The 14,641-nt window shown below is 37.8% G+C and overlaps 1 protein-coding gene across 7 annotated transcripts in view; it reads left to right on the forward strand.

Moving 5' to 3' along the window:
- The window catches only part of CNTN4 (contactin 4), a 913,589-nt gene that overhangs the window by 743,492 nt on the left and 155,456 nt on the right, over positions 1-14,641 (forward strand). For all 7 annotated transcript variants that reach the window (XM_032411803.1, XM_032411802.1, XM_032411800.1 and 4 more), the window contains 2 exons: positions 4,061-4,163; positions 6,722-6,906. In XM_032411803.1, coding sequence (XP_032267694.1) covers positions 4,061-4,163; positions 6,722-6,906 — 288 coding nt within the window. The remainder of the gene's footprint in view (positions 1-4,060; positions 4,164-6,721; positions 6,907-14,641) is intronic.

Below are 14,641 nucleotides of genomic sequence, written 5' to 3' on the forward strand. Positions count from 1 at the left end.
TATTTATATGGCAGTAGCTTTTTATTACCTACTAAGTGAAGAAACAATGATAGAAGCTAGAGGTACATATGAAAAAGGCAGGCACATTACTTGATGTCATGCATTTTACAATCTAGATGAAATGATAGATACTAGATTCATGAATAAACAAGATGATTATGAATTGTGATAATTAACATAGAAGAAATAAGATGTTAGTAAAGAATAACATAGGGACTTATTTTAGATAGTGTGTTCAGAAAAAACTTCTCTGAAGGGGGCACCATTTGAGCTGAGACATGTAGCAAGAGAAAAGTCATCCATGTAAAAATCATGGGGAAAATGAGAAATGAAAGACATTTCCACACAAAGACTTGCATGCAAATGTTCTTAGAAGCATTACTCCTTATAGCCAAAAGAGGAAGCAACCTAAATAAATGCCCATTAACTGGTATTATGGGTTGAACTGTGTCCCCCCAAAAAGCTATGTTGAAGATGTAACCCCCCAAGTACCTCAGAATATGACCTTATCTGAAAATAGGGTCTTTTAGCTGTAATTAGTTCAATGAATTCATTATGGATGACAGTGGGTCCTTAATCCAATATGACTGTTGTCCTTGTAAAAATACAATAAGACACACAGAATATTGTGTGATGACAGAGGTAGAAACTGGAGTGATGGAGCTGCAAGGCAAGGACCACCAAAGATCGATGGCCACCAGCAGAAGCCAGCAAGAGGCAAGGAACGATTCTACCCAGAGTGTCGGAGGGTGTGGAGCCCTGTCATGGCCCTCATTTATGACTTCTAGCCTCCAGAACTATAAGAGAATAAATTTCTTTTTCTTTAAGCCACTCACTTTGTGTTACCTTGTTGCTAATATGACCAGGGAACAAATAAATAACATGTGGTATCTCCATACAGTTGACTACTACTATTCAGCAATAAAAAGGAACAGACTGCTGATACATGCTGCAACATGGATGAACCTTGATAACATTCTTTTTTTAAAAAATATTTTCTTTATTTATTTGACAGAGAGAGAGATAGCGAGAGCAGGAACACAAGCAGGGGGAGTGGGAGAGGGAGAAGCAGGCTTCCCGCCGAACAGGGAGCCCGATGCAGGGCTTGATCCCAGGACCCTGGGATCATGACCTGAGCTGAAGGCAGACGCTTAACGACTGAGCCACCCAGGCGCCCCCCTTGATAACATTCTGCCAAGAGAAAGGGTCCAGATGCAAAAGAACACAGAGTGTCTAATTCCATGTATATGAAATGTCCAGAAAAGGCAATTCTCAGAGACAGAAAGCAGATTAGAGGTATTGCCTGGGGCTGAAACAGGTTCTGAGGATTGACTATGAGCAGGTAGGAAGGATCATGGGTGATGGAAATGCTCTAAAACTGGATGATGGTGATGGCTTCACAACTTGGTCAATTTACCAAACATCTTTGAATTGCACTTAAAATTGGTCAGGTTTTTGTATGTAAATTATACCTCCATAAATGTGTGTGTGTGTGGTTTTTTTTTTTTTTATTTTTTAAAGAAATCAGGGGAAACATTGAGAACTGAGGCAAAGAAGTTTTGTTGCTCTCTGGTCATTTAAAGGCCACTGTGGGCTAGAGAACAGGCCAGACAGAGGAGGAAAAGGATCCTGGAGGTGTGGACTTCGAGTCTGAGCCCTGTATGTAGGAGTTTAGGACGAGGAAAGAAGAGGCCAGGGGATCTTCCACTCCGTCTCTTTATTGCAGTGATATTTCAGTTTCTCAGGAAGAGGTCCTGTGAGATACATTTACTCTCCTTGGTATATCTTTTAGAGCTGAGTTAAAGAAACCTAGTGTATATGAATGTTTATAGAAAGAGGAGGCAGGGGGAAAACCCGATGGCTGCTGAAACAGCCTTGCCCCTTGTATTTTAACATTATTGTCTCCTCTCCCTCCCACACAGGATACACTGCAATGCAGATTGTTTTGATTTCCTGGGAGCACGAAAGACCTCTTTTTCTCGAAGCAATTCTTTTTTTAATTAGCACTGCTCTTGGAGTACATAACCACACACACAGCACTAAAAGGTGTTAAGTTGTTCCTGCACTCATAGTCATACTACTGATATTTATGGGACGATGAGTCAACCGCACGCTGTTGGTTAGCAAGTTCAGCAGCTGTGTGCAAATGCCGTCATAAGCAAGCACCACTTCTTTACTGGCCCAACTTTGTGGCAAAGGCTCAAAGAAAGGCAAACCCAAATTTAAGTGCAAGAGAACTCAGACCAGCCAAAAAGGAAGGAATAGTTTTGTATCTTTTTGTGGCAAGCATGGAATTCGTGTATTTGAATCTAGTTTTGTAGTGTTACTCATTGCAATGGTGAGACACCGTAATAAAAGAGGAATCGTGGATGAGAGATGCAGCCTGAAACACTAACTAGTTTGTTGTAAAACTGAAGATAAACTGCTTGACCCCTTTGAGATTACAACCTTGCTCACAAAAGGAAAAGACAGATTAGGACTGATTATAATTGGGGGAAAAGTGGTTTTGAGTCCTTTTTTTTTTTTTTAAGATGTATTTATTTTAGAGAGAAAGAGTGCAGGCACGCACATAGCAGGGAGGGGCAAGGGGAGAAGGAAAGAGAAACTTTAGCAGGCTGCACACTGAGCGGGGAGCCTGACAAGGGACTCTGAGATCACGACCTGAGCAGAAACCAAGTGTCGAGCACTTAACCGACTGTATCACCCAGGTGCCCCTATTCAGAGTCCTTCTGAGAATAGGTTGCTAACTATAGATCCTGTCTGTGGTAAAGTGTGCATCCATGGATGCCAAGATTAAAAATGCTCAACTAAATTATTTCAAGGGTCCCTTCCAAATCCAATCTTCCCTGTCATTCTAGGAAAGGAAAAAACCAAACACTTATGTTCAACTTTGCACTGTTGATGACATACCTCATAGCAAACCTAGCTAGACAGTTATGCCATCTGACAGTGTTGATTTTTCCTTTTACACATTAAGGAAATCCCCTTGATTCTTCCCAAACATTAAAGCTGCAGATGAAAAGGATCACCTCTGCAAAATGAGTGGAATTATTTCTCTCTGTCATTGTACCTGTCCTCATCCGTTCCTTGCTTTTACCTTTTCTTCTGAATCCCTCAGTCTTTTTTTCTGTAACTATGGGAAACCTAAAAGAGAGGTGAAATGGAGGATCCTATCATTTCTTAGTAAGTTAGGTAATTCCAAACTTTATACTGGCACAGCTGAATCAGAGTCCATGGAAAAGGATTAGAAATTGAACAGAAATAAATGTATTCGATCAACTAGAATAGTGGGAGATGGGGTCAACAATGTGTTGATAAGAAATAATTGATAAGTCTTTAGTTATAAAGTATGGACTTAGATTGTTAGGTTGTGTTACCATGGCCACAGTTGTGCATTTTCTAGGATATGGGAAAGTGGGAGAATATGACCTTCAAAGTAAACATGCCGTTAGGAAGGTGGGTATAATTTTAAGATTATTTTCTGTAGTTGCTTGCTACTGTCCTTTTTACATTGGTTCAGAATACAATAATACTGGCATTTGATGTTACCTTCTGTGCACGAATTTATGATTAATTCACATTGGTGTTGAAAGTGAATGATAAAGTAATTTGTGTTCACAAATTGATTATTCAGATTTTTTTCTTATCTAGACATAATAGACCATGGAAGTATTTTTTTGAATATTTAAAATTTTTCTGCAGTATGTTTTCAAAAAGATAATTTATTTTATTTTCCTGGTGATTAGGACTTTATCTCTCCCCTCCTTTTTTGGTTGGTGACTGCCTTAAAAAAAAAAAAAAAAAGGTTTTTTGATAAGTGAAGTTGTATGCACGGAGAATTTGATCCTAGGCAGATGGTAGGGCACTGTGATACAAAATTTCCCCTAGCAGTAACTGGGAGAAGAGCCACAATTCAAGGCTGGTTAGAGATAGGACCAGCTTTAAATGAAGAAATTAATTGTGCACATAATGATGTATGAGAGCATCCTACATTAACAGAAAAACACTTATGTACATTTTAAAAGAACCTCAAAGACTTAGTTCCTTTGTTTATTCACAGGGGTGATGGGTGAATATGAGCCAAAAATAGAAGTACATTTCCCAGAAACAGTGCCGACTGCCAAAGGAACAACAGTGAAGCTGGAATGCTTTGCCTTAGGAAAGTAAGTTCTGGTTTCTCTTCCATCTTGTCCTCCCTTCAGCTGGGGCAGGTAGAGAATTTTATTTGCACTGTTTATAGCGATGGTTTCTGAGGTGACTGAAAAGCAAAACAGGCCTTTCTTTTTGTAATTCTATGTATGCATCTTTGATTCTGCCCTCTCACCATGGAGAGGGGACATGTAATGGTGCAAGGGGGATTAGGCTGCCACAATTGATGTGGCCACAAAAGAGAAGAGAATGGGCAATTCTGAAAAAGTACTTTGTTCTATTATTGTGACCTGTAATGTGCACGCTGTCTAACCCAGAATCACAGGAAAACAATGGCCTTCATTTGAGGTACACTCAAGCTGACCATTTGGGAAAATATGGACTTTCCTTCTGGCCCTAATTTACAGAGGATGCATCAAACTTTTCTTGAATTTCTTTTTAAATGACCAGTCTCTTCTCTCTACTTTGGATTTCCTTCTCTTCTGGCTAAAGATACGTAAGATCTTATATCTGAAAATTATTCACAACTTTATTATTAAGTCTGTGGAGTGATAAGCCTACTTGAGATCCCCTTAACATTTCCATAGAGTATCTCTCAGAGGGCCTAAAGAAAATGAAACACAGATCAGTTAAGATTTTCCCAGTAACCCTGAAAAAAGGGTTTGGCACAAATGATACACACTATCATCTGAAATGAGAATTTTTAGATCATCTGTGGATTTTAATGATTGGTGTTATTCTCTACACCCAACCCCCTCTCTCCGGCTAGCCCATTGCTAATTCCTCATCCTCTCCCTGTGCCCAAATGTTGACTAAGGCAACAACACTAACTTGTGCCCGACCCCCATATTAGCATCTAATCTGTTTCTGTAAATTTTTTGCATTTCACAGCAACCATAGAAGAAAGATGTTCCTTTTTATCATTGGATTTTCAGCTCTAATAAAATGATTCTTTTGGTTTCCGTGTTTTTAAGTCAGGGCGGTGTAAGCTACAATACAATGATAAATTTTTGTATCCTGAAAACTTACCACATTAAATAAGCTATGACATATCTATAGAACTGAGCACTGTACAGACATTAAAAGTCAAGATGTAAAGCAACATATGAGACAGAGAAAATACCCATGATTTATTGCTAAGAGACTAGAAGCAGATTGCTAAACAGTATAACACGGCCCCATTTTTTATTTTAAATATATACATTGGGAAACACAATCCAGGGAAAAGGTGAAAGCAGGTAGCTGGATAGGCCAGGTATAAATTTGGTAAACTATGCAAGGTGACACCTTGAAAAATCTTTTTTGGAAAAAGAGCAAAATTTACATCGTTCATACTTCAAAGGGGGTATGAATTAAACTCTATTCACAGTGCTTGAATGGCACTGGAATAAAAACAAAGGACCAAAATTGGGCTCCTCCAATCTACACAGAAATGTTTGGGTATGCATATCCAGCTGCCAAAACACATCATCATTGCCCACTTACGAGCAGGAAGACTATGTCTAAGTACAGTTATTTGTAAAGGCACATATTAAGTGTATATCTCATCAAATGTAAAGGCACCCGTAATGTACTTTTGATAGAGCCCTTTCTGCATTTTGAGTTAGTGTCTGTTGAATTAACTTAAATTGTTCTAAAACAAGTATAGTAGAATTGATGGCTTTAATTTTTTAAATACCATCTCAGGTTTTCCAGAGAAGATTAGCAAGTCTTTAGCCTAATTACTTCTCTGTGTGTGTTTTTGTGAAAAATAAATAAGTAAATAATTGTATCCCCTGGTAGGAAGTTGCAATCTTAAAAGCTGTGGTTAGCTTGCTAAACCATTGATTTGCAGACTCAATGATGCCCTCCTTGCAATTTAAGATGTGTTCTCACTGTTATGGCTGTAGGATGATAGATGCCTTGAGAGTACATAAAGACTCCACAGATGGCTTCTTCCCTTATCTTACTATTTTAAGTGAAATTTCCTCAAACCACTCTCCTAGTGAACTGCTGCTACAAGCTGGTAAGGTTCTATAGAGAATGTTCCAAGGGACACAAAATGGAAGCTGCCAATTTCTTCTTGCCTAACCCTTGATGTGACACAACATCACTTCTGTCTTATTTCAATAATGAAAGTAGTCAAACAACCCAGGAGGTTTAAGACGGAGGAGGACCTGGACCTCGTATGGGAAGAATGAAAGAATTGCCGCCATCTTCAGTCTGACACATTTGTGCATGAACATTTTTATTTTCATATTTATGATTTAGGAAAAAACAGTTACACTAAAAAATATAACAAACATATAAAAATCTGTTTTTATTTTAGTGATAATATCACATGTTTTTATTCAAGGTTAAGAAAGGTTATTTGATTCTAAGAAAAACACAATATATAGAATAGTAATACTAGAAATGTGGATATGGCTAAAATCATAATAGTGATATGTGAATGAATGAAGTTTGGGAAATACTGTCTAAGGCAAGCTTATCTGTTCAGAACCAAAAAGGAAGGGGTTATGGGAAGCATAGGTTCAAATAAAAGATACAGTTTTCTCGAATTTGTTGCACTTCTTTTTATTCTCGCTATCAGTCCGGTACCAACTATTATCTGGAGAAGAGCTGATGGAAAGCCTATAGCAAGGAAAGCCAGAAGACACAAGTCAAATGGAATTCTTGAAATCCCCAATTTTCAGCAGGAAGATGCTGGTTTATATGAATGTGTGGCTGAAAATTCAAGAGGGAAAAATGTAGCAAGAGGACAGTTGACTTTTTATGGTAAGTTTGCATTTGCAATTTATCATTTGTCATGCTACAGACCTTGGTATTAAAAGCATAAACTGGGAAGTTTGCATTCAGGCTTTTCAGGAAAGACTCTGTCAAATAGGACTGTGTAAAACCCTTGGTTTGCTGCTAATTAGCGTTCCTGGGGTGATTCTGGGTGTGGAGAGTGAGGGTGGGGGGCAAAGATGTTGACAGAGCAGAGAGAAAGAAATCAGGCTGAGGTGTTTGGGAGATGGGTATTAGTGGGAATGCACTTGCAAAGGAAATGTTTTTCCTCTTTCTGTCAAGCTGTAAACCTGACACCAGAAAGCTTTTGTGATTCCTTCTCCTGATGTATTTCTTTTTAAACTGTGTGCTTTTCTTCTTTTGAATTTTGATTTGGAGCTCATGTTAATTCTTTGTAATTGCTTCTATTTGATAGCAATTTAATGTGGTACCATGAACATTTAAAAATGCACACTCCCCAAATTTAGTTCTTATCAGAGTGGAGCGTGACAAATCTCTCTCACCCCAAAGACCTTTTATGTGCAGCTGCTCCTATTCCAATCAAATCATCGGCATTGATCCAAACATAATATAAATGTAAAACTGCTAGCACGTGGTCGTCAATTTAGCCAATCTTGGAAACCCCTGTTAGGGTATCGATTTGAAATCCAAAAAGGGATTTCATTGGATGGCATTTTGAAAGCAAATTGAGTTCTGCCAAATTGGAACATGTCTGAATCCCATCTTTCTGGGGTATTGGAAATAACTATTGTAGATTGATAATTATTCAAAAATAGTTTAAATATACAACAGTGAATACTAAAATGCTGAGAGTAGCTCTTTAGAGGCAAGTTGTAGCAGAAGTTTTAAATGTTCTTTTTTTTGCAATAACAGATACCACAAGGTCTATTTATTTCACCAATTCTTCTTCCAAAGCATTTCGGTTTTAAGACATAGCCAAAGATTTTGTTCATTAGTCATAAAATCTTCTTTAGAAACATGATTGGAAACTGAGTGGAGATTTCGAGTATCAGCTAGCTTGCAGGGAGCTCCCCCACATGACCCTCAGGATTTAGAACTCACATACCTGGTATATCCAGGGTGGCAGGCAAGCACACATGGTTCTAGAAACTATTTCACGTGATGACCTACCTGGACAACAGTTTTTTGAATAAACTTACACACTTCTTTAATCATTCATCTTTCTTCAACAATTATAAAGAACTAATTCTACTCAAGTCAAATGATGGACTTGATATTTGATCTTGGCTCTTTCTTAAACTGTGGTAGTTGATACCATATTTGATTGGTTGAAAAGCAAAGGACTCCATAGTTCATTGACTGAAAAAACATAGAACCAAAAGTTACATATTTGTTTAGTGAAATAAAACTGATGTATTTTTCAAGTGTTTAGGGTACATTTTTCTCACGAGCGTAATAATGATTTCTTATATGTCAGGTAAGGACAACCTGAAATTATTCGGGTAAATGGCCAATTTTTTCTCTTTTTTATTAGCTGAATAGACTTTTCAATTTAGTTGTGATTGTTCCTAAGTGTTATTTCAGTTGCTCAACTAATTGAATAAAGTCATTTTCACTTTCGTGGTTTTCTTTTAAGTGAAGTATCTGTTTTTGTTATGAAAGTATGAAATGTTTTGTAACCAAGAGTTGGTGTAGTGCTTTCTAGTGGGTCAAAGTTTTCCTGCACTGGAAAAAGAATACTCCAGAGTCACTGTTCTAGAGAATCAAACTTGTCACTGGCCTTCAGCCTTGTGCAGTAAAATGGATTTTTTTCTTCAGGGATCCTGCCCTGGAGATGAAAATCAGGTTCTAACAGTGTTTCCCTTTTAAATGAAGTTATCTGCATCCATGCATGGGGGGAAAAGCGGAATGAAATTTGCCTGCTTTCTGAAGATAACTCAGCTTTTTTCTCAGTTGTCAACCACCCTTGGTATTAGAAAGCTTGTCAGATCAGTTGACTTTAATAGTGCTTGGCTGTTGCATCTATGTTTATTCTTTTGTTTTTCCTCAACTAGCATATCAGTGACACAGAAATTATCGAACTGTTTTCATTGTCACAGGAGAGATTAATTATACAAAAGTGCTTGGCTGTCATTTTTTTTTTCTTTCATTTTTTTGGTCTCTATTGGGTTTTCCCAATGCTGACTTCCTAATATCCAGCTGTCTAGATCTCCAATTTAAATGAGTTATTATAATTAAAATCACTGTGTATATCACAAAAGGGGAGAAAATAGCCCCAGTCACATATCCATGAACATTCTGTCTTTGTTGACAAGAGAATTTCTTACAACATTAAGATGTGCTATACTCAGGGATTATAAACCATGGGTTTGACTTTAGAAACTTGCTTCTCTTTATATGGTTCCAATTGTTTATTCTGTTCATCAAGTCTCCACTTCAACAACCACAGGTGTGCTAACTTCTCATCTGGCTTAGCAAAATGGCCATTTTTCTCATCTTACACTGGAGCCATTTAATCTTCCTCCAGGGGCCTGCTGGACATGATTCTGTTGTTCCCATCATCCCTGTGTCAGAATGATGGGAGCCCCTATTTCTGGTAGGAACGCTCCCACTATAGCTGTACCTTTCGGTTAGCATGTGCTACTCATGTTTGAGATGCGTGAAGAATTAAAACTCGTTCTAAAATAAAACATTTTACCCTACGCTGTCTTTCCAATTTATTTTTGCCATGACTTATACTTGACCAGCGTGGTCTAGTTTCTGTTTTGTTATTTTGTTGTCGTTGTTATTTTGAGTATAGATGTTACATTAGTTTCAGGTATGGGATATAGTGGCTGGATAAGTTTATACATTATACAGTGTGGTCTAGTTTTAATCTGCTCTTTCAGACATTTTTCAGCATAAAAAACTTTCTACAATACAGATCTGTAATTTTAAAGAGTAAAATACAATAAATCTTTGTTGTTCAAGGTAGACATTTTCCAAGGATTTTAATATATTATTAATTTGTTCAACAACTATTTTTTTCATTGCCTGTTGTATTGTGGAACATCCTGATCAGGTGGGGGCGGGTGGCACAGGCAGTGAAAGAATTCACCCAATTTATAACAAAGGAGATAGAAGTTTATTGAACACTGCAAGGGAACAGTGAGCAGGACAGCAAAAGAGATAATGTCTGCCATGAGGCGGTGGTGAGGGGCTATAGTTATAGGGTGGAGTGAGGGAGTATGGGAACATAAGGAATTTTCCCTTTTTTGGTAACCTTAGGAACTTTGCCCTGTTGTAATTGGTCAGTTAGGGCCTTTGACTATTTCAAGGTGGGTAGCTTAACGATCCTGTTTGCATTCAGCTCGGCGGTCACTCTGGGCCCTTACACGTTGTTCAAGTTTGCATTGCTCAAGCCTTTTGCCTAAAGAGGTCTCTATACCTGTGGCAGGCAGTGTTAGGCACTAGGGTTGCTGTACAAATCCCTGCCCTCAAGGAGCTTGTATTCTACTAGAAGTTGAAGACAATATACCATTAAGAAAACAAATGAACTAGAAAATTTCATATTGTGATAAGAATTATGAAGAAAATAATTAGGATGATATGACAGAAAATAAGGAGGAGGGGAGAAGCTTCCTAAGATAAGATAGTCAGGGAAGACTAGTCAGAGAATTGAACTCTGAGCTGAAAACTAAAGGGTGAGAAACAGCCAGACTTTCAAGGGGAGTACATCCCAGTCAGAAGGTAAGGAATTGCAAAGGCCCCGAGACAGGAAATCACTTGACATGTTTGAGCTGCATCAAGAAAGCCAATATAACTAAATCATGGTGAGAAAAGGCAAAAAGTTTTGAAAAATTGGAGGGCGATTGATACCTTACAAGCCAGGCACAGAGTTTGGGTTTTATTTTGAGTTTAATAGAGGATTTTAAGCAGGGAAATGACTCAATATGATTCATGTCTTTAGAGACCACTCCAGTTGCTTTGTGGTGAATAGATTATGGGGAACCAAGAGCAAAAGCAGGACAACCAGTCAGGGAGCCATCTAGGTGAGATGTTGGTGGCTAGGACTTAAGGAAGGAAAATAAATGGAGAGACTTAACATATATTTTGAAGTTAGAGCCAATAAGACTTACTCTTATAAACTCAGTTTGTAGATGGAACTGCTTCCCAAAGAGATTCTATAGCCAATTTAAGTTTACATAGTAAGAAGCAGAGCTAGATTCCAAATGCCAGGCTTGTTCCTCCATGTTAGAGGTTCTTGAATTTCAGTGTGCATTAGAATAACGTGGAAAACTTATTAAATACTGAATATTGGGCCCTATGCAGCGGTCCTGATTCTGTAGGGCTGGGGTGGGACCTGAAAAGTTATGCTTCAGTAATGCTGTCGCAGCTTGACTAGAGCCCATACTCTGAGAACCATTGCTCTGTGCTAAGCTGTTTGCAAGTGGCAGAGTGAAGCAGAGATTAAAGTTCATGCAAGCTAAGGTGTTCCTGGTTCTCCACAAAGCTCACAGCTTGCTGTCCCATCAGGTATTGTAGCCAGTCTACATAGACAAAATAGAATGAGAGTGCTAAAGTAATTATCTTTGAGGAAGGGAAAGGAAAGTATAAAATGGATTTAATTCACTTGATAATTACTCATTTTTCCACCTCATTGTGTCTATATAGTCACTTCCTTTCTTTCACAAATAGACCTATAGTATTATATAGTCATCATTTAGAAGAATGAAGTGTGAACTAAAAGAACCTGATATTTAATACCTTTTGTATTTCTCCTATAGGTAACAGGTGTTAAGAGAGTACAATCAAGAAAGACATGTATCATATGATCTCACTGATATGAGGAATTCTTAATCTCGGAAACAAACTGAGGGTTGCCGGAGGGGTAGGGGGTGGGAGGGATGGGGTGGCTGGGTGATAGACATTGGGGAGGGTATGTGCTATGGTGAGCGCTGTGAATTGTTTAAGACTGTTGAATCACAGACCTGTACCTCTGAAACAAATAATACATTATATGTTAAAAAAAAAAAAAAAGAAGAAGAAGAAGAAGATAACAGGAAGGGAAAAATGAAGGGGGGGGAATCGGAGGGGGAGATGAACCATGAGAGACTATGGACTCTGAGAAACAAACTGAGGGTTCTAGAGGGGAGGGGGTGGGGGGATGGGTTAGCCTGGTGATGGGTATTAAAGAGGGCATGTTCTGCATGGAGCACTGGGTGTTATACGCAAACAATGAATCATGGAACACTACATCAAAAACTAATGATGTAATGTATGGTGATTAACATAACATAATAATTTTTTTTTAAATTTAAAAAAAGAGTACAAATAGAGGGTATAATAGTTGAGCAGGCTATAATTCATAGACTCCTATCATGTTTGAACTGTAAGGAACTATTGGGTCCAACCCTTTGATTTTTATAAGCAAAGAAAATAAAGCTCAGAGACATAAAATAACTTACCCAAGATCATACAGTGAGTGAGAATCAGAGCTATAACTAGAACTGCTCTTTCTGTTATAATTCACGTTACTTTTCCTGCCAAGAAGACATTTTAATACAATAGGTAAGGGGGATATCCATTAATCATCCAGATACTTTTTCTGCATATTTCCACAACCAGCATCATAAAATGACAACATCCAGATGAACAGTTGACTTTCTCACTTCCTATTTTCTAAGATAATAACCTGATTATTGAGACCAAAAGAGCTCTTTTTATTTTCCTTTCCAAATTACATATTCAGTTGTATGTCTAGACCTTGTATGCTATAGTCCTTTGGCTTGAATGGCAAAACTGTAGGCTTGATGACTCTGCAAACGATGTTTGAGTATCTCTAAGGTCATCAATGAGTGAATACAGAAGCATCATGCCTCACAGCATACTAATTTCCCCCTGAATATGCTACGTATATGTGATCACTAGATAATATTCAGCCCTACAAAGTGGCTCAAAAGACATAGTGACCAAAAATGAACACAGCAGATAAGGTAATTTTGCAGTAGAACAATAGTCTGCTTAATTGTCCTGGACAGAAATGATATGGAGACCCTCAATTTCCCTCAGTGTCACTTAAAATAAAGTCAACAATTTTTGTTTCCTTCTCTTTGGTAGTTCCAATAAAATGGCTTGCTGCAATTTTTCAAGAGAACATAGTGTAAATGAGGGCCAGTGAGAAATGATACAGAAGTAGGGTCATAAGATCCTTACCCTAAAAGAAGCTTCAGATGAGGGAAGAAAAAGTCATATCAAGGACAACATATTGAAATACAATTCAATTCCCTCACTCTGTATTGCCACAGAAAGCAGAGGTGCTATTACAAATTTTATCCAGCAAGGAATACTGTTTAAATATACTTGTGGCAAGTTTTACATAAATGGATTCATTTATCTGCAAATTTCTGTGCTTGTCTAACATAGGAGTTCTCACACTTTTGGTTTCAGACCCCTTTTCACCTTTAAAAATTATTAAATACTCCAAAGAATTTTTGCTTATGTGAGTTATATCTACCAATATATACCATATTAGAAACTAAAACTGAGAATTTAATTTAGTAATTTCTTGATTTTAAAATGACCACATGTTAACATAATTAACATATTTTAAGAAACTGACTGTATTTTTCCCAAAAAAGTTGATGAGAAAAGGGACATTGCTTATGTGTTTTTGCAAATCTCTTTAATGTCTGACTTAACAGAAGAAAGCTGGACTCTTATATGTGCTTCTCTAGTCAATCTATCATGATGTATTGTTTTGGTTGAAGTATATGAAGAAAATCTGGTCTCATACAGATAGGTAGTTGGAAGAAAAGATCTCATGGGCTCTCTGAAAGAGACCTGGGGAGCCCCACTGGTTCTGAGACCACACTTTGAGAGATACAGGTCCAAAAGGATGCTCCCATCATCACTGATGGTAGGGTTGAACATATTTTGAGAGCCTGTAGATAGCGCATGGATGTTGGAGGCAAGCAGACCTGTGTGCCCATCCTAACTGAACCACTTTCTGAATTGAGACCTTAATATTCCTGGGTCTCATCTATAAAATGGGGATAATTCTATTTAGCCTACAGGTTATTATGAGGTTGAGAAATAACATGTATAAACATACTGATGAGATACTCCATAATTACATAGTGTCAATGCTTGGTAGTATTTTTCCTCAGAAGGTAGATAGGGGAAGGAGAAAGGGAGAAATTGAATAAGAGCAGATTCTGAGAGTTACTAGGTAGTGATTAAGTTGAAAATTAAAAGGAAATTAATCCATGTTAGGCTAGAGTAATAGCTTGGTTTTCTTGGGTAGAAGTGGGCTTGGTGAACCAATGTGAGGCCTTACAAAAACAATACAAGTGATTGCACAAAATGGGCTCTTTGTGCCAAATGAACAGTATGTGTTCAGTAGGTCTACAATTGGAAGATCAGGAAGGCTTCGTGGAGGAGGTATTTCCTCAGAGTAAAAACAGGTCAGGAATGAAGTGGAAGAGAATATTCCAAAAACACAAAGTGGTAAGAACAAAAGTTTGAGGAGGAACTGGCTTATTGGACTTGAGGACAAAGAAGACCCTTATTTGACAGGGGCTGTGCATTCACTGGGCATAATTGGAGGGAAAGTAAGAGAACTTGGTAGAACCAGATGACAGAGTACTGTAAATATTAGCCTAAAAATATAAAATGATGGTAATGTTCTTTTAGTATGTATAACATTTACAGCGTGCAAAGCACATTCACAAATCCTGTCCATTATCTCACACACAGATTATTTCCTACAGTCATATCTGTT

Source organism: Phoca vitulina, unplaced genomic scaffold (assembly GCF_004348235.1).
Source record: "Phoca vitulina isolate PV1807 unplaced genomic scaffold, GSC_HSeal_1.0 scaffold13, whole genome shotgun sequence".
NCBI lineage: Eukaryota > Metazoa > Chordata > Mammalia > Carnivora > Phocidae > Phoca > Phoca vitulina.